This window comes from Pseudonaja textilis, chromosome 2, assembly GCF_049901715.1.
Source record: "Pseudonaja textilis isolate UNSWEBS1 chromosome 2, rPseTex1.2, whole genome shotgun sequence".
NCBI lineage: Eukaryota > Metazoa > Chordata > Lepidosauria > Squamata > Elapidae > Pseudonaja > Pseudonaja textilis.
In genome coordinates this window covers 80,432,356-80,460,319 of record NC_141991.1, presented here as the reverse complement: position 1 = coordinate 80,460,319, position 27,964 = coordinate 80,432,356, and the positions used below count along the sequence as shown (strand labels likewise).

The 27,964-nt window shown below is 38.5% G+C and overlaps 1 protein-coding gene across 8 annotated transcripts in view; it reads left to right on the top strand.

Moving 5' to 3' along the window:
- Nucleotides 1-27,964, top strand: part of ACSL6 (acyl-CoA synthetase long chain family member 6) — a 110,320-nt gene that overhangs the window by 75,279 nt on the left and 7,077 nt on the right. For 6 of the 8 annotated variants that reach the window (XM_087924418.1, XM_087924414.1, XM_087924420.1 and 3 more), the window contains 16 exons: nucleotides 321-422; nucleotides 510-609; nucleotides 1,732-1,910; nucleotides 2,484-2,516; nucleotides 4,432-4,483; nucleotides 6,780-6,853; nucleotides 9,002-9,079; nucleotides 10,409-10,543; nucleotides 13,514-13,648; nucleotides 15,451-15,546; nucleotides 16,462-16,534; nucleotides 17,071-17,159; nucleotides 19,367-19,483; nucleotides 21,067-21,210; nucleotides 21,724-21,825; nucleotides 23,466-23,537. In XM_087924418.1, coding sequence (XP_087780544.1) covers nucleotides 321-422; nucleotides 510-609; nucleotides 1,732-1,910; nucleotides 2,484-2,516; nucleotides 4,432-4,483; nucleotides 6,780-6,853; nucleotides 9,002-9,079; nucleotides 10,409-10,543; nucleotides 13,514-13,648; nucleotides 15,451-15,546; nucleotides 16,462-16,534; nucleotides 17,071-17,159; nucleotides 19,367-19,483; nucleotides 21,067-21,210; nucleotides 21,724-21,825; nucleotides 23,466-23,537 — 1,581 coding nt within the window. Of the gene's footprint in view, nucleotides 1-320; nucleotides 423-509; nucleotides 610-1,731; nucleotides 1,911-2,483; nucleotides 2,517-4,431; nucleotides 4,484-6,779; nucleotides 6,854-9,001; nucleotides 9,080-9,140; nucleotides 9,219-10,408; nucleotides 10,544-13,513; nucleotides 13,649-15,450; nucleotides 15,547-16,461; nucleotides 16,535-17,070; nucleotides 17,160-19,366; nucleotides 19,484-21,066; nucleotides 21,211-21,723; nucleotides 21,826-23,465; nucleotides 23,538-27,964 lie in introns of all 8 variants that reach the window. The other 2 variants (XM_087924415.1, XM_087924419.1) reach the window with 2 other exon arrangements.

The window sequence follows — 27,964 nt, the reverse complement described above, 5'->3', positions numbered from 1 at the left end:
GAAAGTTGTAAAATGGGGCAAAATTCACTTAACAACAGAAATTTTGGCTCCGTTGCCATCGTAAATCAAGGACTACCTGTACTGTTATATAGTCCATTTCTGGATCATCTAGAAATGAAGTAATTGGAAATCAGTGGGGTAGGGACTCTCTTAAACAATAAGTAAACCTGGGACTTCTTTGAGGTTAGACAACAACTAAATTAATTGATAATACAATTCTCAATTTTGCATTAAGTTGAAAGGGAATGGAAAAAATAACTTGTGGAAATGTCTCACTGAATTCCACCTGCAATTTAATGTGCTTTATTTCCACTTTTCAGGTTGCTGAAAGAGCAGAAGCATTGGGATCAGGCTTACTCCAAAAGGGATGCAAATCATCACCAAATCAATTTATTGGGGTCTTTGCCCAAAACCGTCCAGAGGTGAGATTGCAGAAATGGAATCTTATTTCCAGACTCTCGTTATATTCACATTTCCTTCTGTTTATATCTTTTATCATCTTCTTCCAGTGGATCATTTCTGAGCTGGCTTGCTATACCTATTCCATGGTTGTGGTTCCCCTGTATGATACATTAGGCCCTGGATCCATTCGTTATATTATTAATACAGGTAAAAAGAGTAGATTTGTTTGAAAAATTCTTCAAATACTTTTTGGTTCTTTAAGCGGGAGTCTGGTTGTTCAAAAGATGTATTTCAGTAGCAAAAGTCCCATTAAATTTGATTCCTCAAGGAAATGTTAGAAGAAGGATTAAGAATATCATACAGAAATAAAAATTAATTTATTGGATTTTTACAATTTGCCATTTTACTACATCTCTGCATTTAATATCTTCAGGATCACATGGACCACATGGATTTTAGAAAACCATGTAGCTTTCTTTCTCTGTTTCTTCACTGAAAAGCTCTTCATTCCAAAATCTAAAGAAATAATAATTTTACTCAAAATATTTTGCTTTTGAATTGGAAAAAAAGCCTATGTAATTAGAATTGTAGCAGAAAATAAATTTCAACTATCAAATTTAGATCTTAAAAATCCAGATGAGATTTCCAGATGAAGAGATTTCCAGATGAAGAGACTTCCAGATAAAATCCACATGAGATTAACTGTGTTTTGAGGCTTTTCTGCAGCTTTTGAAGTTTACAAATCCCTGTGGTCTTTGGAGAGACCAGGTTGAGAAAGTCTGATTGACAATCTAGGGATAAATACCTTATGTTTTACAGAGTTAAATTAAAATGTAGTTTCTGTAACCATTCACACAACTAATATGATACCAGAAATACTTGCCAATTTTTCTTCTGCTTTAAAATATAAAATTATTGAAGCATGAACCAGTATTTTTGAACGGAAGTGTTTTGAACTGGTTTTAATTTAGTATGAGTTTTGAAGTTCATTTTGATTACAGCTTATAGATTCAGGTTAGTCAATTTCTCAGTCTAAGTCCCTTCTAAATTTTACTGTTTTAAAGCTAGAATAATCCAGACAAGAGGGAGAACTGAGGCTGGGAAATTGGGAATGTATTGATTCCGAATTAAAAAATTATGTACCTCTGTAAACAATGGAAATAAGAATACACTTGCAGTGGTTGGCGATTAGAGGGTTGTAATTTTCAGGAATTGATATATATTCTTCCTTGAATAAATGTCACACAATTTAGATGGCTTGTGATTTGTAAATAAAAATGCTATTATATTTCAATATAATTTCCTGTATCATTTGATTTATTTTATTAGCTGATATTTCTATAGTAGTTTGTGATAAACCTGAAAAAGCCAGAGTCCTGCTAGAACATGTAGAAAGAAAACAAACATCGGGCTTGAAATCAATTATCTTGATGGACCCCTTTGAAAAAGACCTTAAAGAAAGAGGACAAAGATGTGGAGTTCAAATCCAGGCTATGCTGGAAGTAGAGGTGCGGTTCTTTTCCAGTGTTTTACTTGATCTTATACTTTTGTGAAATGAAAAACTATTTTAAGAGGTGAGAATAAATGTGGTATGTTCTAATATGCTGAAGAAAGACTATTTTAAACAAGCGTAGACAAGACAAAGTCAATAAATACCACAATTTGATTTTTTAATGCCTTTGAATCAGTAATAACTCTTGATAACTCTATGGGGAAGTCCCTGCCATTTTCTTGGCAAAACTTTTTAGAAGTGGTTTGCCTTTGAGTGATTCCTAGAGCTGAGTGAGAGGGAAAGGCCCAACATCACTTAGCTGGCTTTGTGCCTAAGGCAAGACTAGAACTCACGGTCTCCTGGTTTCTAGTCTGATGTCTTAACCATTACACCAAAGTACTATTCCATTTAATTAATAATGTTAAAAAATCTAATTTGACACAGTAAAACTGCTTTATTAGTCCAGTCTTGTCAGTATATCACAGCATGACATACGTTTAAAGAAGTAAACAGCAATAGGAAACGTCAGGCCAGAGAACTCACATATTATCACAAGTACGAATCATGATTATTTTCTTATATTCTTCAGAACTGTGGTCGGGAATGCTGGCATGCTCCTGTAGTGAGTATAAACCATCCTTTTCTATCTTTAGTATTTTCTCATAAACGAACAGCTAAATACACCATTCAGTGTTCAAGGAAAGAATGAAAATAACACATGATAGTATGGGCTGTTTGTTCAAATTCCATTTCTTTTAGTGAAAAATTTAGTGGTACAGATGTTTTTGTGAATTTTTCAATAAGCTGCTTATAAATAGCATTTCAGGGATACAGGGAAACATAGCATTTTAAAAATGTTGACTGTTCATTCAGAAAAGAAACACCAGAATTGCCCAGTACATGAATACTTTTATGCAGATAATTCCTGTATCTTCATCAGAGGTGGTATTCAGCAGGTTCTGACCAGTTATGGAGAACCGGTAGCAGAAATTTTGAGTAGTTGGAGAACTGGCAAATAACACCTCAGACTGGCCCTGCCCCCATCTATTCCCTGCCTCCCGAGTCCCAGCTGATTGGCTGGGTCTTCTTGTGTTGCCCTGCACAGGAGAACAGAGCTGGAAAGCAGGTTAGTGGGGAAGGAATGGGATTTTGCAGTAACCTTCCCCCAGGAGTGGGGAGGGAATGGAGATTTTACAGTGTCCTTCCCCTGCCACGCCCACCAAGCCAAGCCACACCATGCCCACCAAGCCACGCCCTCAAAACAAGTATTTTAAAAAATTGAATCCCACCACTGGTCTTCATGCGCGATATTTGGCATGTTCAGGACTAAAATATAAAATAAATAATTATTTGGTGCTGTTTTCTACTGCCATGGAAGAATCTTACTGAGCAGAAGCTGGTTTTTTGCTTCTCATGGTGTGAATGTCATTTGACAAAATTTTCTGTGCAGAAAAGGGTTCTGCTTTTGTGTGACTTTAACAGTTTGTGTGTCTTTACAACCAATATGAGGATTCTGAGAATTAAAAGCAACAAAAACCATGAATTCTGAAGGTATTGGGTCTCTGATAACTTAATAGCCCTATTCAGAAGTTTCCCTCACCTTTGAGTCCAATGCTGAGATAGGAGTTTCACCCTCCAGAATACATACAGAGTGCATCCCTCCCTCCCTCTCTCCCTCCGTGTGTGTGTGTGTGTGTGTGTGTGTACAGTGCAGATGAAGACAGGATAGCAGCCTCAGCTGTCAGTCTCTGGATAAAAGCTGATTCCCTGTCTGTGCTGTCTTACAAACAGGGATGCCAGGGAGTTCTTTAATTCTGTCCAGCTCAGCCCCAAATAAAGGTGCATACAATTTAATGTAAGACTTTAGCATAATGGTCTATTCTCAAAAAAGTATATGCATACAACCCCAATTGGGACTGGTAACTCCATTGCTAAGTGATGTGGTTGTAAACAAGACGTCACCTGATCGTGATGAACTTGCAATCTTATTGTGAAATGCTTAAATCTCAATCACAGGACTGTGGAAACCCTGCAACAATTCTAAGTGTAGGGATCAGTTAAAATTTTACTTTCTCTAGGTCATCATTTATAGTGGTACCTTGGTACTCAGTTGCTTTCAAACTCATCAGATTTGGTACTCAATGCATTTTGATGCAAAAATTTTGTCCCGATACTCATTTTTGGTTTGGTCCTCAACACAGAAGCTGGAACTTGTTGTTAGCTGCCTTGTAACTCACTACATTATTCCTTATGGGAAAAAATTGTTTGGTACTCATCATTTTTGGAACTCATCGCGCCTCCGGGAACCAATTTATGATGCATACTGAGGTACCACTGTAGTTTTAAGCTCACTAAACAGGACAGTTGTTAAGTAAGGTCTATATTTTGAACCAGATTTGGGGGAGAAAAAGAAAGTGAGCAACACCCTATGGAAATGATTGCATTAAAAATGATAATATTATTTCTTCTTATTGTTTTTGAAACTGATAAATCTGATGCAAGAAATTGTATTTCTTATTCTTATGATATTTTTTTAGCCTCCTCACCCAGATGATCTATCAATTGTCTGCTTTACTAGTGGTACCACAGGTAAATTTATCACTTTAATGCTGTTGAAATTTAACATAAATATAGTTTATAGTTTAACTCTTTTTAGACCCATTTAAAATGTTTATGAATAGAAATGTGTACATTTTAATTTTGATTACTTTTACATATTTTATAATATTTGGGGGGGGTGCAAAAACATAATGGTATATATAAATATAAAGTGCTTATCGTCCTGACTGATGAGATATATTTTGAAAAGTTAAAATATTTATACTGGTAAATAACTGGTTATATTCAAGGATGGAATGACTCATTTGGCCCATTGTGAATTTAACTTCAGCTCCAATGGATAGTAGAATTAAAATCTTGTATTCAAAGATCTTTGAACTCTGCCTAGAATGACTTTATTAAATATTTCCCCTGTTGATCTTTTTCGTATTTTACTTCATTATTTTTGACTTGGAGCTATATGTATAGAAATTGCAATTTCCAAACAGTTTGAAGAGGGTAGTCAAATACATGAGGAATGATTATTTCCTTTTCTGCAAAAACGTATTTCCCAAAGTAGTAAAATTTTAGTTTCTTGGATTTTGATAATATTAGTTCTGATTTTTGTTTTGATTTATTTAATTTGACAAATGAATAATCATACGCATGGCTTTTTTCTCTACTATGGTAGAATGTACTTAATTCAGATATTTTCATTATTTCTTTTCTAAATCTATCAATATGTGAGGTATACATTTGGAAACATTATCTATTTTTAAATACATTATCTATATTTCACTTAGTGTTTTGGAAGTTGACCTCATGAGTTCAAATTTATCTTAAGTTAAATACAATAAAAAAAGATATTTAGAAAATAAAATTGGAACAAGCAAAATCCAAATGTCATATACTTTGGATTTTTAAAGCATATTTCATTGCCTCTCCTTTTGAAGAAATGTCCTTGGTTGAGAGTAACAATCTTGCCCTCTCTACCTACCCTCAAACACTACATTTTTAATGCATTCCTTAATACTTTCAAGCCTATAAATACCTGAAGGAAAACATCTTGGTCGCTATCCATCAGATAGCAGTAGGACAATTGGCCTTGGTTGTAGGAGACTACCTGACAGTGATGTGGAAAGACTGCATTAAGTTCCAGATTCTATACAAAGCTCTAATACAAATCAACATTTGAACCCTGGTAGAAGCTGATTATTTTCAAAGATAGCTCTGAAACAAAAAAGGGTGATTTCAAATATATTATGCTTAAAATATGAGTGATTCTAGTAGAGCATCTTCAGCCTGATTTTAAAAGTTTGTGCTAGCCTCATACTGAAGGAAAAGGGAACTGGCAAAAAGAAGAGAAGAAAACAAGCATCAGAGAAGTCTGTAAAGATTCTCAGTCTTCCAGGTCAGTTTTCCCAAAGGTGCTTTTTCAGGAGGCAACTGGACTTTCTTGGGGGTGTGTGTGTGTGTGTGTTTGCATTTAGGTAATATAAATTAGCAGCTGTCTACAAGGAATATAAATCCTTCTATTTCCCACTATCCAGTCAGAACTGAAGAAGCTTCTTGGATGAGAAGCAAAATGTCTTCAGAAAGAAAAACAAGGAAGTCCCTTTGCCTCCTGAAAAAGCACCTTTGAGGCAAGCATCAGAGAAATGATGGGTGGACCTGCCTGGGGCTCCTTGTTCTGTACTCTCCACCAAACTGGGCGTGTTTTCCAAAGGATTTATCGTGGTGGAAATGTTGCAGAAGTGGTATTCAGCAGGTTCTGACCAGTTCTGGAGAACCGGTAGCGGAAATTTTGAGTAGTTTGGAGAACCAACAAATACCACCTCTGACTGGAGATTTTACAGTATCCTTCTCCTGCCATGCCCACCAAGCCACACCCACAGAACCAGTATTAAAAAAAACTTGAATCCCACCACTGAAATGTTGTCCTTAAAAGAGGGGCAGAGATAGGAGCTGTTTATTCCTAATGTAGATGATGAGATTTCACCATTAGTTCAGTGAAGGGAAAGCTTATGGGAACCAAGTTTCAACATCAGAACAATAATTGTTCATAGGAAATCTCTGGCATGGTCCCTTTGTGTACATATGAAGTGACTTATTTGTTTGACCCATCTTGCCTTCACTGATACTACAGCAGTGAAAACGTCTTAAACTGTAAGTACTAAACAGTCATTTAAAGGCTGACAATGCACATCCTGTCAAAGGTCAGTTCATATTAGCGAATAAGAAACAGATTTTGCAAGAATTCTCTGTGGTGCTGATTACTTTGCCCATGTTTTCTAGCTGGTAAAGATGAAGGTTTATTTGGTAAGATGCTTCTTTCTCCGTTTTCCAGGTAACCCAAAAGGTGCTATGCTGACTCATGGAAATGTGGTGGCTGATTTTTCAGGTTTTTTAAAAGTGACAGAGGTGAATATGCTATTTATTTTAAAACCGGACAGCAAAATGAGCTATATATAATTTTGGAAATAGAAACACCTACAAGATAGGAAACTGTCTTAGGAGACTGCTTGTGAGTCATGACTGTAATTTCCAGTGCCATTGGTTTAAGTACTGAATTAGTGCTTAATAGTAGCAAAAATCCAATTGTGCTTTTTGAATTTAAGATTTTTTTTCCTTGGGTGGGTGGGTAAGGGTGAGTAAACAAACAAACAAACAAACAAACAAAGGATCATTCCAACTTAAAGCTTCAGACAGACACACTGAAATCAGTGTAACTAGTTAACATTGCCAAGTGAAGTCTTTTTGAAACATGACTAAATTTGGATCAGATGAAGAAAGCAGTTTGGGGAAAAGAAAATGAATTTAGAACCATAACCATTAAATATTGTTGCTGTCCATTTCAGGAACAGATATAGTATAAGTGTTTATTTTTTAAAATGGGTCAGAGAAAAGCAAATGTTACTTTCTCTCATGCCAGCTCTTTCAGCTCCTGGCTGATCATGGCCTTTCTACAATTATCACTACGAGCACTTCGATCCACAGTATACATAAATTGATTTTCTTCAATAGAAAAATATATTTTTAAAAAATATTAGTCATTTTAAAGAAAAAAAATAGAAATGGAAAGGGAGTCCCTTCTATCTAAAATATTTTGTGAGCAGAGCAGCAAACAGAATGCATGTAATTTAAAGCATGGAAGCATGAACAGGCATCCAAAAGGCAAGATTGCAAAGTTAATTTTATAACATGCTATTTTAAAAAAACTTGGAAGAATTCCCATCCCTTTAATGTCTGACTGATAAACAGAATTTACTTGGCTATGAATTTTGCATTATATCTCATCCTCATAAAAGCATCACATGCTATATTCTGTTTATGACTCAGAGATTGCCTTATGCTAATTGGGTTCAATCAGATTAACTATGTTTTATTAAACAAGCTGTAAGTGGCCTTGTTGAAACATTCTACTAACCTATTATGGATGGGTTCACATAGTGCACTAAACCAGAATGAAACACAACCTAAAGCACTACTTAGCTCCAACTATCCAGGATTTCATAGGAACCCTTTCCAGTCCCATCTCAATATGTGACTGATCTGATCAATAAGTGACAGCTGAACCTGGGGATCAAACAGTATTATAGGCCACAGATTTCATTCTTCTGGAGGATAAGTCTTGCAGTCTGATACTGTAATTGTCCAAATGCTAGCTGTTTTGTTTTACTTTATTTTATTTCATTTTATTTATTTTATTATTTATATGTTGCCCACTCTTTACTAGAGCGACTGGGTGGCTTATGCTGAAAAGGGATCTTATTATCTTAATGATAATGTTTCAGTAAATAAATAGATGGATGTTTCTATAAATAAATGAATATCCTGTCTTTCCATTACAAATAGAGTGTCTATTAGCTAAATGGTTTGACTTGGTCTCGAATATGTTCCTAACCCATGTGGCATCGACACTTGAACTTATGGCTTAGTAATTGGTCAATTTTGTTGAAAATGTTAAAAAGAGGCATTTGTTTGGGGGAAACTCCAAGCAGCAAAAATGCAAAAATAAAGCGTTTTGGGGAGCGGGCATTTTGAGTTGGCATCACAGATGCTTGAATAGAGGGCATGATCATAGCTCAGGTCTCAGAGCACACAGACCCTGCCTAGGTGTCTGGAGAAGATGAGGTTTTGGGTTGGACGGAGGGATAAAATATGTGCCATGATGCAAACCCCATTCCTTCTGTAATTGCACAACTGCGTAATTATCAAGATGCAAATATGAAAGGGCAGGATTTGTGTCAGCAATAGATAATACGATGCACACTTTGTCATTTTGGTGTTGTGATTAGGAACGGACACCTTTGGTGCCCTGTACAGTGGAGAGAGCTCTCTGCATTACACCCTTGTGTTACTTACCACTCCTGCTAACATAGCTCCATTGGTGTCGTGGCCTAACGCATTATTTCAAACACTGTTCTCTTTTCTCATGTAATAATCTCTAAAACACCCCCCTTTTGCTCCTCTTGGTGCCATTTTTCTTTTTATTGTTTTATGACTTTCTTGTTGTGTCTTCCTGTCAGTGTTTCTTTCCTTTCTGTCTCCCATGCCCTTCATCTGCAGAAAGTGATCTTTCCGAGACAGGACGATGTACTCATCTCGTTCCTACCTTTGGCTCACATGTTTGAGAGAGTGATACAGGTAAGAAACTGCCTAGACTGACCAGGCCTTGTGGGGCTCCCTGTTGTGTTTTTTTTTCCAGAGTCAGTGGTCTCCTACATATGAGGATGTACACATTTCCTATTTGCCTTTAGCACACATGTTTGAGCGAATGGTACAGGTAAGGCCTCCGTGTCAGTGGAAGCCAACATTTTCTCCTGCTGAACAATAAAAAAGGGATGACTAGGCAATGAGATGGCCCAGTTGTGCTACTAGGTCATTGTTTTTCAAACCTGGCAACTTTAAGATGTTTGACTTCAACAAGCATGCTGGCTAAGGAGTTCTGGGAGTTGAAATCCACACATTTTAAAGTTGCCAAGATTGAAAAACACTGCACTGAATCATAGTATAGCATTATAAGAATGCCCGGCTTCGCCCATGCCCCATCCTATTCGACTCATGAAAACAAATCGTCTCTACAAACTGTGTTTTGATGCTCTTTCCACTAATTCTAGTGACAATTATCCTTAATTTATGATTCTGAAACATGTTAAATTGGACTTAATTTCCCCGACCGACTCAAGGTTGACCCAGCCTTCCATCTTTCTGAGGTCGGTAAAATGAGGACCCAGATTGTTGAGGGCAATATGTTGACTCTGTAAACTGCTTAGGGCTGTAAAAAGCTCTGTGAAGCAGTATATAAGTCTAAGTGCTATTGCTATTAATCTAAAACAGAAGGTGAAGTTTGTTCTTTCTGCATAGTTTAACCATAGTTAAGAATTACATACCAGTCCTGTCAGTGACTGCTTTAAATCTAAAATTTCAGTTATTCCAGAACGTTTGTTGTTTTAAAATATATATTTATTGCTTCACTGGGAAAAGCATGCTTTTAATTCTTAATTCTTTTAAAATTGATTATTCAAACTGACAACTTGCAACATGTAACGAACTACTTCTTTTCCAAAGACTGTCTTTCCTAAACTTCACAGCTAGTTGTTTGCCTAGTGCTGACATTTTTAATGGAATGTCTTTGCCAAGAGAACTTAAAATACAGAGTGGATAGCTATCATCCATCACTGCTGGCTTTCTGAGTAAATCAGTATTACAAGGAAGCAGATTTGGATTCTTTGATAGAATCACCTATCCCCTAATGGTAGAACACAAGACACTTGTTCTATTATGCACATGACATGGCCAAGATTATTGGATAGGACCTTCTTATCAGGAGTTATTTAATAGTAACTTTGCAGTATCACCAATAAGAAAGATGCCTAAGGAGTACTAAATGGGTTTTATTTGGGTCATATTGGCACATTTGGGACCTATTGGGTAAAAACAGGAATTAATTTCTTTCCTTTTCCTTCATTACAGTCTGTAGTGTATTGTCACGGGGGACGAATTGGCTTCTTCCAAGGGGATATTCGCTTGTTGTCTGATGACATGAAAGCTCTGCGTCCCACCATTTTTCCTGTTGTACCAAGGCTACTCAATAGGATGTACGATAAGGTACTTCTTACCATTTGTGTGGCCAAATTAAAGGAAAAAAATGATTATGCTTGGGCATGTTTATTAGTGATGCCATTCTGCTTTTCTTGTCACATGGTATTAGTGATGCCATTCTGCTTTTCTTGTCACCTTGGTTACTTTAATTACTCTGTTATCACTGATGCAGAATTTGCGTACCTTATTTTATAATTTTATAACGATTTTTCAAATACATTAGGGAAAGGCACTTGCAAATCAGGATTTGATTCCAATGGATGTCTAAGAAAACTTCCTGCTTTCGTCAGAATGACAAAAGCAGCATTGTGTTGCTAGCTCAATGCATATGGGCATCTATGGGACATCACGAAAAGGACCAAAAGGGGTGGGGCTTGAATTGGGACAGCAGAATACCGCATTTATCAACCTTTTGCTGGTACTGCTTAAGATTTTAAGCAGCAAGTTACTTAGGATAATTGAGAAAATATTTTTCATCTACAACAGCCCAGCTTTTGCAAGCATCATTGGATAGTAATAACATTATCAGCATCATTATTAAATGATATGTCCAATGGATGTTTCTTTTATAACATCCAGAAAGAGAGTTGGTATCCCTTATGGCAATCTTTTGACTATTTATTTATTGAATTTATACTGCTGCCTATTCGCCCATGGCGACTCGAGGTGGCTTATAGAATTTAAACCATATTAAAAAAAACCCAATAAAACTAACAAAAAGAATCAAATAAATTAATAAAGTACAATAGAACAAAATCTGGAAAAAAATAAATAAAAAATCACCCCCCAACTCCCACCCCTCACCCCAATGACAGCAGATCACACAAGCATTTGAGGAGTTCCCCAGGCCCGCTGGCAGAACTAGGTTTTCAGTGCCTTCTGGAAGAGTATTAGAGGGGCGATTCTAATGTCTGGGAGAATGAAGTTCCAGAGAGAGGGAGCCACCATGGAGAAGGCCCTTCTTCTGGGTCCCACCAAGTGTATCTTCCTCAGGGATTGGACCCACAGCATTCCCTGCCTCCGTGCTCTGACGGCTTGGATAGATGTGACCGGCATCTATCTTCTCCTAAAGATAAAGACTATATTTTCTTTGAAATAAAACATATACTCCATTGCAGCTTAGGCTATTGTTCAATGTTATTTTAGTCTGCATTTTAATGTACTTGTTATTGCACTATATTCATATGCAGGTAGTCCTTGATTTACAACAGTTCATATAGTGACCGTTTGAAGTTACAACAGCACTTAAAAGAGTGACTTATGATCATTTTTCACAGTTATGACAGTTGCGGTATCCCCATGGTGGATCTACATTCAGATGCTTCACAACTGACTCACATTTATGACCGTTGCAGTGTCCCAGAGTCATGTGATCCCCTTTTGCGACCTTCTGGCAAGCAAAATCAATGGGAAAGCCAGATTCATTTAACAATTGTGTTACTAATTTAAGAATTGCACTGATTCACTTAACAACCGTAGCAAGAAAGGTTGTAAAATGGGGAAAAACTCACTTAACAAACACAGACCCCAGAGAGTAATTAGGACTGCAGAAAAAACAATTACTACCCACCTGCCTTTAATTGAGGACCTGTATACTGCACAAGTCAAAAAGAGGGCTGTGAAAATATTTACAGACCCCTCACCTTCCGGACATAAACTGTTTCAACTCCTTCCCTCAAAACGACTCTATAGAGCCCTGCACACCAGAACAATTAGATACAAGAACAGCTTTTTCCCAAATGCCATCACTCTGCTAAACAAATAATTCCCTCAACACTGTTCAACTATTTACAAAGTCTGCATTACTATTTCTATTAATCTTCTCTCTCCTTATCACCCACCCCCTCCCATTTGTGACTGTATGACTGTAACTCTGTTGCATGTATTTTACGATTTATACTGTTTTCTAATATGATTTGATTGCTTATTGTACCCTATGACTATTATTATGTGTTGTACCTTATGATTCTTGACTTTTGACGAATGTATCTTTTCTTTTATGTATACTGAGAGCATTTGCACCAAAACAAATTCCTTGTGTGTCCAACCACACTTGGCCAATAAAGAATTCTGTTCTGTTCTGTTCTGTTCTGTTCTGTTCTATTCTTGCTTAGCAACATGAATTTTTGGCTCAATTGTGGTTGTAAGTTGAGGACTATCTGTGTACAAATACGTATCCACTTGATAGGCAGTATATAGTTTTGTGGAATGATTAATGCAACATAAATGAAGTTGATATCAGTTCTTTACCCTTTTTGTAGGTAAAACTTTATATAAAATACGATTCTAATGATTTATCCTGAGGAGTTAGCATAATTGCTGTGTTATATGACAGTAATAAAAATAAAGATCAGCCACAACTGGCTTTTTAAGAGCGGATAATTTCCCTGCCGTTACCAGATGCCTCTTTATTCTGTTGCCATAATTTTCCAAATAATTATGTATAAACATGCCAAACTAAACATCTAGAAATTCTCAAAATATCTTAATCTCCATTTAGATTTCAGTTATTTAATTTCCTTGCAGAATGAAGGAAGATAAACAGAGCATAGTTCAAATAGTAACAGATTAGCCTTTTCGTAATAGCTTTATGGTGCAGCTAATATTGATTCCAGAAATTGTATACAACTAAGGACAATTGTGAGAGCCAGTTTGGTCTAGTGGTTAAAGCATCAGGAGATGTCATGAGTTCTAATCCTACCTTAGAAACAAAGCCAGCTGGGACACTTTGGACCAGTCACTTAGCCCTAGAAAGAAGGCAATGACAAAGCACTTCTAAAAAAGTTGGCAAAGAAAAACTGCCGGGATTTGTCCACCAAGTCCCTGAGAATTGGATTGATTGAATCAAAGGGGAAAAGAAGACATTTTTAGAGTCATGTCTGCTTATACAAGTAATGCATCTGCTTCTTGTCATTTTTTTTCTGTGAAAGTAACATTTCCTTGCCTTTCTCCTTGTTCTTTTACACCTCTTTGTAGATTTTTAGTCAAGCAGACACTCCTGTGAAACGCTGGCTTCTTGAATTTGCTGCCAATCGTAAAAAAGCAGAAGTTCAAAGTGGAATTGTCAGAAATGACAGTGTGTGGGATATATTATTCTTTAACAAAATACAGGTAAGGCTTTATTAAAAACTGGATCTTGTGAGAGTAACTCACAATAGGGATGCAATTTACCCTGAATGTTTCTCAAGGCATTTAAAAAACCTAGTTTAAATGTAAGGATGGGTGAAGCCCCGAGCATACACTGAATTCAGGTGATAAAAATGGGAAAATAGCTTGGTTAAAATCAAGTCATTTTTCCTTTGGTGTAAATTGGTGCAAATAAATCTTCCTTAAATCACAACTAGAGTAGAAACGTGCAGGAATTTGCTATGGGAGGCAGATTTTTTTAAAAAATTGCCCTTCTTTTCCCATTCGCCAAATACTTATCCTGCTGGATTGCTTAGCTAATTTACTTTTTTCTTTGTTTTATTTATTTGAATTGTGTGCAGCAAGATTTGAGTTATTATTGATCCTTTTCAACAAATTAGGGGATCTTGATAACAGTACTGGAGAATGAGATTTGGAAAGTACATTAAGACCTGAAATACAGTGCACATATTTAAATCGTCTTTGAATCTCATTAAAAATGGGTCCCTTCATGATTTCAATCATACTCTGCTAATCTAAACTATATATAGCAACTGCTTTCCGCACTTCTTGTTTTCTATGTGAACTGAGCTCTTTCCAATATAACGGGAGGGAAATATATTGTGGGAACCAATAATATACTAACAATATGGGTAGTCCTCAACTTTCTGATGTTCTGATGTATTTGGGATCTGCATTCAAAGTCCTCATGGTTCCTTCTCTATGGGCACATGACTGCACTTCAGGTGCTTGGCAATTGGGCTGCATTTATGATTGTTTGCAGTGTCCTGCGGTTATATTGTTTAATTATGTTTTTGCTGAAAATTGGCATTTACAAAACTGCATAGCTAGCAATAGCACTTAGACTTATATACCACTTCACAGTGCTTTACAGCTCTCTCTAAGCTGTTTACAGAATCAGCATATTTCTCCCAACAATCTGGGTCCTCATTTTACCCACCTTGGAAGGATGGAAGGCTGAGTCAACCTTGAGCCTGGTGAGATTCGAACTCCTGAACTTCTGATAGCCAGCATTTAGCAGAAGTAGCCTGCAGCACTGTATTCTAACCACTGTGCCACCATGGCTCATACCTGTTGATTAGCTTAATGACTGTGGCAGTTGCTTAACAACTGCAGCTTCACTTAACCACTGTGATGATTCACTTAAAAACCACCGCAAAATAGGTTGTAAAATTGGGTTGGTCACATGAATGACCTGCTTTAGGACCATCACAGGTTACAATTGTGCTGGTGGGCAGGATCCATTAATATCGTAACTTGAGGTGTACCTATATTCAGGCATTTGGAATTACAGCAAAATTTATCTTGCAAGCAGCAACGAGCAGTCCCACTCATGTCTCAGACATTAGTTAATCAACATGAACAGACCTTTGACCTTTGTCTTTGCGCATTGTGGACAGTCACATCATTCCTGCAGACACCTTTCTTTGAATTATTTTATTACCAGGGCTTATATACCGCTCCAGTTAAATATGGCTCTGAGCAGTGTCTACACTGTGATCCAGCACTCAGATTCAGAGAAGCCTAGCAAAACATAGAAAACCTAAAACCAACTCTCCTACCATTCTTGGTGCCAGAGCTTCTGGAGTTGCATATTTATCAATGCTCCCTGCAAAAAGCCCTTTGGAAGGTCTGAAAGGATAGCAAAGATGGAATTACTTTTGTGAGGAGTAAGGTTGCTTATATGGAGAATGTTGGTATTTTCTCAAAGTAATAAACGATAAGATGATACTATGTTGTATTTCAAAATTGTGTTTAACAAACAGGCAAGCCTGGGTGGTTGCGTTAGGATGATTGTTACTGGAGCTGCTCCTGCTTCACCTACAGTTCTGGGTTTCCTTCGAGCAGCATTAGGATGTCAGGTAAGTTCTACTAGAGCATTATTAAGATGTTCCTTTTCTGTAATTCTACCTAAGGATCAGGTGGGGATCAGATACATTCATAATAGAAATTGTCACTATCCTAACAAGATCAGTCTCTTATAAGAATGTTTATGTTTTATAAGAAACATAGGAAGGCCAGATTTGATGTTTTTTTCTCTCTCAACTTTAGCCAAATTACTGGTTTGAATTATTATTGTTATTATTATTATGGCAGTTGCCATTTTTCTGCCTCCCAGTTCTGCTGATTAGTTACCTACCATCCTGAAATTATCTTTAATTTAAATTTAAGACCCTTATTGTTTTAATATTTTAGATTGCATTTTATTCAGTGTCTGTAAGCCACTTTGGCAAGATGGGCAGCATACAAGTTTGATAAATCTGTGTTTCCCAGATGGGATTGTCTACAGGCCAAGCTTTTTTTCCAGGATTTTGATACAGTCACTTTCCTTTATTTAAGTAGACACATATTCAACCTCTCAGGGGTTTAAGAACATCTTGGATCCAGACTTACAATGCCCTCTTCCTTTCTTTGCAGGAATAAATGATACTTTTTCCTTAGTCAAGACAGAGCTTACAGCATTAGCCCTCAGAAATGTTATTATTAGTGGCTATTAATAATTCAGCTCTCAGCAACTTAATTTTTTTCCTAGCCTAGCAACAAAATCAAAAAACCTTTCCCACTCCACTTTCTGAGTTTATAAGAAGAAAGAACATTAACCATCATTTATAATTTAATTATTTCAAGAACCAAAAATTTGGCTCATACAGGGGCAATGTCAGTGACTCTGAATGATAGAATTTTCCCTTCTGACCACAGCAGAGAACTTTACTTCTCCCAGTTTTTAAATAAAAAGCTAACATTAGTGTCTTGTTTAAACAATGTTTCTTTGACAGGTTTATGAAGGCTATGGTCAAACAGAGTGTACAGCTGGGTGTACCTTCACCACTCCGGGAGATTGGACATCAGGTAACAACGAGGCAGGAGCTTCATAAAAGACAGGTGAATGTGGTCATGTAAGGTTGAAAGCACCAAGACCAGAATCCTAAAACATGCTGGCCTGCAGGACAATTATCTATTTAGGCTGCTTCTGACTCATTTAATGTCCTCTGCCAAACAGGCAAGTTCTTTTTAAAACCAATCAATAATTTACCTCCGGTGGAAAGTATAAGTAATGCTAAGCAAAATGCTGTTATGTAAATCACTGTAATCATGTAGTTTAGTGGGTTCCTAGTCTCAGGAACTTCTCTGGAGTGATAAATTGCAGGTCTATTTCTGTACTGTTTTTCCCCCTCTCCCGGGAGAGACAAACTGTGGGTGCATTAGCTGCTTCCTCTACCAATATCACTGAGATACGGTGATTTTGTAATTAATTTTTTATACTCAATTACACATACCTGACTTCCACTATTTCATTAATATGCAGATAGCTATGTGATAACGATCTGCTGTGGGTTTTACTTTTTTAAGAGAAGAAACCACATATTTCTTAATTTGATTTTCAGGCCACGTTGGAGCACCTCTGCCTTGTAATTTTATTAAATTGGTGGATGTTGAAGAATTGAATTACTTTTCTTCCAAAGGAGAGGGAGAGGTAATGTGTGTGTACAGTATTGGTACTTATTCATTTCTGTTTCTTAGCTACAGATTTAAATGCACCATTTATTATAAATAAGAGCTGTAGAACAGGAACCAAAATAGAGCATTTCAAAATATGTTCCATTGTAGGTTGAAAAGGAATTTGCTAGAAGAAAAACCATATACATAACATTCTTTTGATAGTCCATTTGATAGTAACAAGAATGTTCCTAACTGATACGGAAGGAACATGGATTACTCCCTGCAATATTAAAGCATTGTAGGTTTTAGGCAGGGGTGGGATTCTACCAGTTCGCGCCTATTCACTAGAACCGGTTGTTAACATTCTAAGCAGTTCGGAGAACTGGTTGTTAGAAGAAATTACTGGCCTGATCCTGTAAGGAAGACAGGAAGGAAACATTCTGGTGTTGCTTACAGAAACTGCCTCTACGTTAACCCTTATTACATTCTTGGCAGGACTAGACTTCCTGTCTCAGGAACTTCTCTGGAGTTTTTTTCCTCTCCTTTGCTGGTACTTTGCTTGTGTGGAGTGACCATTTAAAGTTACAATGGCACTGAAAAAAAGTGACTTATGATCATTTTTCACACTTACAACTGTTGCAGCATCCCCAGTCATGAGAGGCCAGGGGAGGAGATGCATACCTCGATGTGAGTGATATTGAGTTGTCCACACCCAGCCGATAACATGGCCACCAAGTCATGTGCCCAGTCACATGACCACCAAGCCACGCCCACAGAACCGGTTGTTAAAAATTTGAATCCCACCCCTGGTTTTAGGTTGGCCCATTATATATAATGAAAGTTGGTCCTTGCAAGCTTTCTTATTGTAGGGCGGTGTTTCTTAATTTCTTTTCTCACTGCACCCTTTCCACTTTTAAAAATTATGGAGGATCCCCAGAAGAGCTTGTGTTTGTATGAGTTATATTTATTAATATTTACCATATTAATTTTTTTTAATTGATTATGTACAAAAACAGTATTAAATCCATTAGATATTAACACACCATACTATATTGTATTCTCAAATACATCCTTTTAACAAATAAATAATAAGAGTGACCTTGTTTTTATATTTTTGCAAATATCTTCAGTACCTGGCAAATATTTTTGATATTGCAGACTTCTGAGAGGGTTTTGGAGGACCTCCAAGGGTTCTGGGGAACTTTCAGAAATACAGGAATCCCTTTTGCTTTTGCTGCTCCAGAGCCGGTTCTCTGAAAGTAATGTCAAAAGAGGACTTTCCGGGAGTGAATATGGAACTCCCCAACCTCCCTGGCCTGATTGCACTCGCACTGGGCTATGGTGGCCAGTTACCTGCCCGCAAGCTCCCTGGGACTTGCAATTTCCTGCCAGCTTCCCCATTGAGTTTGCTTTTTTGGAAGTAAGCAGGAAGTTGCCAAGAGGCCCTTGCTTAATTATGGCAATGGGAACTTCTGGGATAGCCATTGCTAAGCGATGCAGTCACATGACATTGCACATTATGACCTCATTGCTCAATGATAGAAATTCCCGCCCCAATTTCCATTGTTAACCAAGGTCCATCTGCATAATAGTCGAGCAGAGAACCGTTGTTCACCTATTATCAGGGTTAGAAGATCATTATTTATTATGCTTCCTCGCACACAGCCAGATGTTTAATCTGGATTTGGCAATTTTATTCACTTATTGAGTCCTTCTTAAGGACCTGGTATAGGCAGATGTGGAAATTGATGATATTAAAGACATCCTCACAGGATGTAAGCTGTTCCAAGTAAAGCTGCCTTTTGTAATTGGCTAGTGGTGATTTTGCCAATACCAGCAGTGTTCAAGTGGTGCTCCAGTTATTTTGGGATTATGGTTATTTATTAAACTTGTATTCCATATTGATCAGTACTTGCTGGATTTCTACCAAAATTTTATTTATAATAGTTCTACTCTGCAAAATTCAAACAACTCTTGGCAGCTTACAGGCAATGGTGAATAAGGTTGGCAGCACTGGTTTGCTGGAAGCAATTGGGGATATCAGCCCAAATGAATGCTTGAAGTCCCTTTATAGTCTGTGCTTCTTTATGGGAAATTGCCATATTAGTCTCTTACCCTAACAGCATATAACCTAATAAGTTCTCATTGCAAAAATGTTTGCTTCACATCTAGCAGCTGTTTTGTAAACAGTAAGGTGTTTACTACTCTTACTGTTAAGCAGTATGTTGATCTCTCTTTCAGATCTGTGTCAAAGGTCCCAATGTTTTCAAAGGCTACTTAAAAGATAAAGAGAGAACAGCTGAAGCCTTGGACAAGGATGGCTGGCTTCATACAGGGGACATTGGAAAGTGGTTGTCTGTATGTACTGAACTGCTAATTTTTCATTACTGTATTAAGAATAAAGTTGAAAAGCGATATCTTAATTGATTTGGGACATTTTTGGAAATGGTAAAGGGTTAAATGAGTTGGGACCAATGTTTATGTATATAGTTCAGGGGTTCTCAAACTTTTTAAATAGGGGTCTAATTCATGGTCCCTCAGACTTGGGGGAGCTGGACTAGCTGGCTGGGCATGGCTACATGGTCATGTGACTGGGTGGGCGTGGCCAATTTAGCAGTCCATTTTGCCTTTGTCCTTGCTGTACTTGCTCAACCCAAGGAATCTATTTACTATTTACTAGCAGGGGAGGCAGCCAAGAAAGGGGTAGGAGAACAGACTACTTTTTTGAATTATTTGGGATTACAGGGCTAAAGGTTTTTTAGGCCTGAAGGAGAATTCACAAACTGATTTGCTTTTTGCCACACTTATGCATGTGTACACACACACATCTACCAAAATTGTTCAGCAACCAATTTGGTGGATGTACTTTATCCATGGCAAGAATCAAAGCAGTGTGTGAGTTCTCCTTCAGGCATTATACTGCAGTTGCATTTGAATAAGTGTTAGCCAACTTCAGCTGATTTTGAAAAAGCTAGGAGACAAGGATCGGGAGCTGAAAAACACTGTGAAAGGCTGTTTTTAAAGCATTTTTAAAGACTTTTTAAGCAAGCCGGCAGCAGCCCCTCCCCTACTCACCCACCAGCCTTGGATCATGTGGCTGCACCGGTGTTTTACCCCTCAGTCAGCTGGCCCTCCCTTGCACCCTTCAGACTTATCTTCAGCAGAAGTGGTGTGATCAGAAGTGCAGCTCAACCGGTGAAATAACTAACCAGAAGTGCAACTGGAGTGGATGCTCGCTGGAAGATAAGGCCGATGCCGAGGGAAGGGGCAGGGCTGAATCGCACCACTCCGCGGGCCGAATACTTTGCACTGGCAGACTGTATCCATCCCGCGGGCTGTAGTTAGAGGATCAGTAATATAGATGATGAGATAGTGTAATGTAGTAAGGAAGTATCAGGGTTTCTCCAGGGAGATTTGAGTTTAATTTGTTCACCCTTTTGGTTGTTCAGGTTGTTATTTGTTATCTTTATGGTCATTTCTCTACGAGCTCAGTTGGAAGGGTGGGAAGCACCCTTCATTGTCTTCCCAATTCCAATCTTATGAAGTAGGTTGAGTGACAGAGTTTGACCACAAATGACCAAATCTCTATGGCTGAGGATGGATTAGAACCTAAATCTCCCCAGTCCTCCTGAAAACTTAGCCACTATAAAACATTGGCTCTCTTATTGAGGGATCTTCAGAGAAAAGACAAATTATTGATGTGATTGAACGCAGTGTAAGATTGTGATCCCAAAACCATTTACTAGATAGAAAGCCTCATTCGTAATAGCAGATTTTCTTTCTGTTAAGTAACTATAGGATTGTACTGTTATGCTGCCAGTTTTCCTAAACCATGGAGATAATTTTAGCTTTTCCTCCCAAAACGTAAAATAGTTGACATTTTGTTAAAATATAGTTCTATTGCTTAATCAACATAATTGTTTTTTATGGTTCACTCACAGAACGGAACACTCAAAATCATCGATAGAAAAAAACATATATTTAAATTGGCTCAGGGAGAATACATTGCACCAGAAAAAATTGAAAATATCTACATTCGTAGTGAACCTGTCTCCCAAATATATGTGCATGGAGATAGCTTACAGGTAATTGTTGGCATTTCTGTAATTTAGTCAAGTTTCTCTTCCTACCTCTTATAATTTGAAATCTCTATTGTGACTTCCTGTAAAATTAAGCAATGAAGATAGCTATTTTCTTCTGTGGCATACTACTTCCGTATTACGAATGTGGCATAGTTGTCTCAAGATAATTATTTGTTTTCTTTTTACATATATGAACTATAGGTACATTACTTTATGCCTAGTATAATTTGGAGAATGGATATTGCCTGATGGTGCCGCAAGTCTTCTGGAATAAGTTCAGTTATTAGAAACTGCTATTTTGCTGATGCAAGAGGCATTTCAGAATAAGTGGCAAGCGGAGGTGTGCAAATGTTTTCAAATTTGAAATGACATATATCAATTGTTTTGAGCATGAAGCATCTGTTTTCATTCAATACATCTGCTTTTATTCAATAATGACTGGTTTAACCATTTGAGGACCATGGGACTAAGCCAAAAAGCTGGGTCACAAATATGGCTTCCAATTTTATCTTGCAGGCCTTTCTAGTGGGGGTAGTTGTACCGGATGCTGAAGTCATGCCAGGCTGGGCCAAGAAAAGGGGCTTTCATGGAACTTTTACAGACCTTTGCAACAATGAGGTGTGTGCTCTTCTGCCTATGCTTGTACATAAGTACAATGCTCCTTTAGCAAAATTATGCAAGTAAAAGGCACAGATGAAAATTCTAGTTGGATCAGAATTTCCCTGGGCACTATAAAGAATTCTGTGGGAGGCCACTATTGTTAAAGTGACAACAACTTTCTAAGTATGGGAAGGAGATTACTCTGAATGGGTACATTATGGAGAACATGATGTAAGAAGAAGGTCCATATGTATGCAGTTGTACGGGTCAAGTGTTTGGAACACCATTCCTGCTCTATGAGTTAATTTCTGATGTGATAACAATGGTTCAAATTAAAATATTTCAGTATAAGGCAACTTCTTCCATTTTTAAATACCAAGCAGAAAATGGAAAAAGCCAGATAAGGCCAGTATCATATAATGTCAGGGATTTTAAAAAAAACATTTAAAAAGTTAGGAAAATTCAAACATTTCTGACTGATTGTTTGAATTTGGAATGTGGTAATATGAAAGCAATGCATAGTTAGGAATGCTCAGGAAGTATGGATTGTAGGCGGCTTTTTAAAAATTAATTTTTATTAAAGTTGTTAATTTTTAATAATGAAAATAATATAACTTTTAGAGAAGGAATAAAAGAAATGAAAAATGAATATATGAGAAAGGGGAAAAAATAAGAAAAAATAGAAGAAAAAGCAATTTCCAGTTTAAGAGCAGGTATAAATGCCTTTACTGTATATTTTACTTTCTTAAGATTACATCATAATTTCCTTCTTTCCATAATCTATGGTTTTATATTTTAACTGGCATAACCTTGGCAAATTAGAGCATTTTGTCAGGATAATGATGATTTAATAGCTGACCAGCTGCTGTAATCCTGTAATGATGATGCAATGGTAGCAATGAGTCAGCAGGGTTATTTGACTGCTACCGCTTTAAAAGGCTGTAATATAAGAGAGGCCATGTGAGGCCATCTTTCTCCATGTTTGCTTCCCTGGTGTAGCTGATTACTGATTGCTGTTTGTTCAAGGCCTGTATCAAAGTACTTATATGTATATATGCTTTTGTAGGGATAAAACCACTATATGTAAATACAAACCTATGTGCTGTGTTTGCTTCTGGGTTGTCTCACATACTCACACTGTGTGCACTCTGACACATTTGAATTACTGTTTTCCTTGTAGTGGAAGGTAACCCATCATGTGTGTGTTGGCTCATGAATTCTTTTAGGCCTTAATGCTAAATCCAGCATAAAAGCTCTAGAAATTCAGTACTGTTGCCCAGCTTTGTGTGATGTGCAGGCATGTACATGTATACATGAAAATTAAACATGAAGGGGTCTTTTTGGACATTATATACAGGGCTTTCTATCAGGGTTTTTGGACATTTCTTTTTATTGGGCAATTAAATTAAATCAATTAACGGCCACAGCAAATGATGGGAGAATGAAGCCAAAATTAAGAATTGGGAGAACCAGTGTGCAGAATAGGTGGGATTTAAAGTGGTACATACTTTTTTCATGGTGTCATTCCATGCCTCCTTCACTGGTACCTATCCAACAAACAAGCACATAAAAAGGAGGCAACTATTTTAATATTAATATTCTCTTGTTGCTAAATTGAGCTTCATAGCTATAAATAGATGTCTTATGTTCTTATTTAGGAACTGAAACATGCTATAATGGAAGATATGGTGCAATTAGGAAAAGAAAGTGGACTTCATTCATTTGAACAGGTAAATAGTGAAAAAAACATTGATGACTAAAATGAGATGAACTTTTTGAGATGAATAGGAGGGGATTTTTGCATGCATTACATCAAATCTCACATGAGTCACTATGCTTTGTGGCTCAGCCATATATTCACTGGAACTTCTATTTTTATTAAAATATCTTTATTATTTAAATTTGTATAAGAGTCACTTTCAAAAAATATCTTCTAATAGATACCAGTAGTACATATCAAATTAACCTGAAAGCAGTTCTGGGAAGTAAATGCAAGCCCTTAATTCTTGTAGCTGACCTAGAAAATAGAGCAGTTATTTTTGTTTTCTGCATACTTATTTTCTCATACGTGCATAGATATTTTGGTAACAATTACAATACTCAAATAGGAGACATTCGCTAATAGGGATTGTACACTCATAGGGCAGAGAAAGAGAATTTATTGAGAAAAAACCCCAAACCATTAAGATCTAATCCCATACAGACATATCTGACATAATGTCTGGGTGCATTTTGTGGGATTTATTCCTAAATAGACATATTCAGAATTGTGTGAATGATTGTCAGAAATCTACCCTGCATTTCTACCATTTCATCGCTGTCACAATTTGTGTTTTATTTATTTCTTAAATTTACAAGCTGCCCGAGTGCACAAAATATATTGCATGGTATGCAGAGCCAGATTAAGCCAACTGATTAAGCCGCAGCCCCACAATGGTGCCCCTCATTGGAAGTAATAAATATGATATATGAAAAGACCTTTAAACCAGAGAAAGATAATTACTGGACACATAACTAATTTCAATGCTAAAAATTTAAAATATTTTTAATATTGAAAAAGCATGTTTTCCTGTGACAATCCTATGCAACTAAAAGGAAGTTAAAAAGTATCTTTAAATTGTTCTCAGGCCACAGAACATTTTTATTATTTTGATGTTTAAATGTATTTTTAAAAGTCTATTCAAAAGGTATGTGAAATGCCAAGTGAGAACACGAGCAAAATTTATTATTTATACAATAGATTTAATATGGTCCATGAACTCGAACAATGGCCTTCTAAGTAGTATGCAGCACAAAACACAAACAATAAATCAAAACCATATAACATTAAACATGTACAATAAATAAATATTAGCTGTAGTTCAGGTCTTTGTGTAACTCAGTGGTTCCCAAAGTGGGCGGTACTGCCCCCTGAGGGGGCGGTGGGATGCCTTAGGGGGGCACTAAGAGGCAAGGGGGCTGGCAGGAGGGTACTAAGAGGTTGCAGGGAGGCATTCGAGGCCCTGCAGGGTTATCCCATTGACTGTTGCACCGCTCCGGAGCCGGCGCCTCGAATGCAGCAGCTCCGATGCACCGCACTGTAATAGGCTCCAGGAGGAGGAGGAGGGGATGAAGTAAAGTGCACTAAATTTGAGTGTGCTGCACAGGTGCTGCAAGAGCAGCGAACAGCCATGGAACTGGCTGTGGTGGGGCCTGGAAGGTGCGCACAAGAGAAGAAGGATGGGAGAGGGAGGAAGGAAGCCTCCGCCACGGCTTGCATTCATTCCTCAGCCAACCTGGAGTTCCAAAAACTCACCAAGAAGAAAAGAAACTTCTCACACTTTCAGAAAGTCCTGCGTGCTCTACTTGAGGCTCTTCGCTATCCTTTTTTCTTCCTTCCCTTTGGAAATCCGAGCTGAGGAAGCCGCAGTGAAGGCTTCCCTCCTCCCCCTCCTCCTCCTCTTGTTCTTCAGCCAGCCCAGATTTCCAAAAGGAAGAAAGAAAAGGGGACAGCGAAGAGCCCCAAGGAGAGTACGCAGGACTTTCCGAGAGAGTGAGAAGAGACACAGACAGGGAGCGAGAGAGAGAGAGAGAGAGAGATACACAGAGAGAGAGAGATTCTGCTCAATTCAGCTCTGTCTGCTTCCCTCTCTCTGTCTTTGCCCAGCTTTGCAAGGATTCAGGGGCGATCTAAGGCAGCAACCTCGTAGCACTGTGAGGTAACAGCCTGACCGTCACTCCTTTTGGAATGCAAGGTTTATTTTTGTATCTTTCCAGAGACAGAAAGAATGTGGCCAAATTTCCTTACAGTTATTCCCTGGGTGTGGGAGTTGGGAAGGGGGGTGGGGAGTGGGGGAGAAGGAGGGAGGAAGAGGCATAGAGAAAGAGAAAGAGAGAGTTAGAGGAGAGAGAGAAAGAGAGGGAGAGAGAAAGAAAGAGAGATGAGAAGGAGGAAAGGAGGGAGAGGGAGATAGAGGGAGAAAGATAGAGATGGGGGAGGGAGGAGAGAGAGAGAGAAAGAGAGAGCAACCTGTTCCCCATAGAAAACACAGAAAACCACAAAACCTGGGGGGAGTGACATTGAGTTGCCATGCCCACCCATGTCTTGGGGCTCCCAGTGTTTTGTTTTCTGTGGGAAACAGGTGCAAATGGCTCTTTGAGTGTTTAAGGTTGCAGACCCCTGACCTAGGGGGAGGCAGAGGAAGGGGGGCTTTGACCACATGCCCAATATCCAGGATCCTGCTCAGCCAAGCCCGCCCCTCTTTGTAATTGTCGTGCCTGACAGCAAGTTCACAGGGCACCCCTCCTGCCAGGGATCAGCCTCCCAAGCTGCCCCCCCCCCCTCGGGGCACTCGCATCGTAGAGGGCTGTTCCCTCCTTCCCGGAGCACGGCAGGGTTGAGGAAGCCCAGGGCAGGCAGCTTTGCTCTACTTTTGCAATGTGCCACCACTGCATTCGACATGCTGGCTCTGCAGGCTCACCCCATTGAGCCCCTTGAACCTCTGGTACAACAGTCAATGGGGTGAGCCTGCGGTGCTGGCACCTTGAACGCCCCCCTGCCGCCTCTTAGCGCCCCCGAGGGGGCTGGCAGAGGAGCGCTAAAAGGCGGCAGGGGAGCGTTCAAGGCACCGGCATTGCAGGCTCATCCCATTGACTGTTGCACCGCTCTGGCTTTGCTTTACTTTCCCAAAGTGCTGCTGCTGTCGCGTTCTGTCTGTCTGTCTATCCATCCATCCATCCAAAAGGTCTGTCTGTTTCTCTGCCTACCTACCTACCTGCCTGCCTGTCTGTCTACCTCCCTCCCTCCCTCTATATATATCTACCAATATCTATTCTACCTACCTATCTACCTACCTACCTATCCAAACATCCATCCAAAAGGTCTGTCTTCCTGCCTGCTTGCCTGCCTACCTACCTATCTACCAGTATATCTACCTACCTACCTACCTACCCATCCATCCATCCAAAAGGTCTGTCTTCCTTCCTGCTTGCCTGCCTGCCTACCTACCTACCTACCTATCTACCAATATATCTACCTACCTACCTACCTGTCTCTGTCTCTCTATCCATCTATCAATCCATCCATCCATCCATGTTCGAAGCGCCGGCCCTGCAGGCACATTGGGAAAGTACAGCAAAGCCAGTCTGGGAGGGAGGGAGGGAGAGAGAGAGAGAGAGAGAGAAAGAGAAAGAGAGAGATATGATGCATCAGATTGAAATGAGGCCTAGCTTAGACTGAGGCCCTTTTCCACATTGAAACATCTTTGGCTTCTATTAAAGGTTTTGTGGACAAAACATGTTCAAGACTATCAGGAAGCTGTCACATTTTGTTGAGGCTTTAAACAGGATCCATTGGACCAGAGCTCCACCCTAAAAAATTACTTTTCCCCAATATTTTAATGTGCCAATTCTGAAGAAGGCAAAACCAAAATGTACTGGTAAATTACGAGGAGCACACACACACACACACACACACACACACACACACTCCCTTCTAACCCTGCTGGAGCAGGTGATTGGACTAGAATAGATATCTCATTATCTTTCTCCTCCCTCCCTCCCTCCTTCTTTATTTCTTTTTCTTTCTGTCCGTTCCTTCCATCCCCCCATCTTTCTTCATCTGTCCCTTTTGCTTTCTTTCCCTTTTCTCTTTCTTTTCTTCCTTCTCTCTTTCTCTCTCTCTTTCTTTCTCTCACTTTCCCTCTCTCAGGCTCACCCCATTGACTTGGTGCACTGCTTTGCTCGGACTTGCTTGGGCAGGTCCCTCCAGTGCAGCGGGCTCAATGGGGTGGACCTGCGGGGCCGGCACCTAAAACGTTGCAGTGGTGGCATGTTTGAAAAGTCAAGTAAAGCCAGAGGTTGGTAATTTTTGCTGCAAAGAATCACAAAAGCTTCTGGGTTGTACACAAGAAAGGACACGCACGTCAAGGCAATTCAGCAACATAAAATAAAGAAATAAAAATAAAACAAATCAACAAGAGTCGGTAAAGCATCTCTGATTAGATTTTATTCACTACTAGAATCTAATCAGAGATGCTTTACCGATTCTAGTCCAATGACTTGCTCCAGCTGGGTTAGAAGGGAGTGTGTGTGTATGTGTGTGCATGGCTGTTAAAACTCAAAAAACAGATCAAGTAGCTCTAGGGAGGCCAGTCATAAATTAGAACACTTGCTAAAC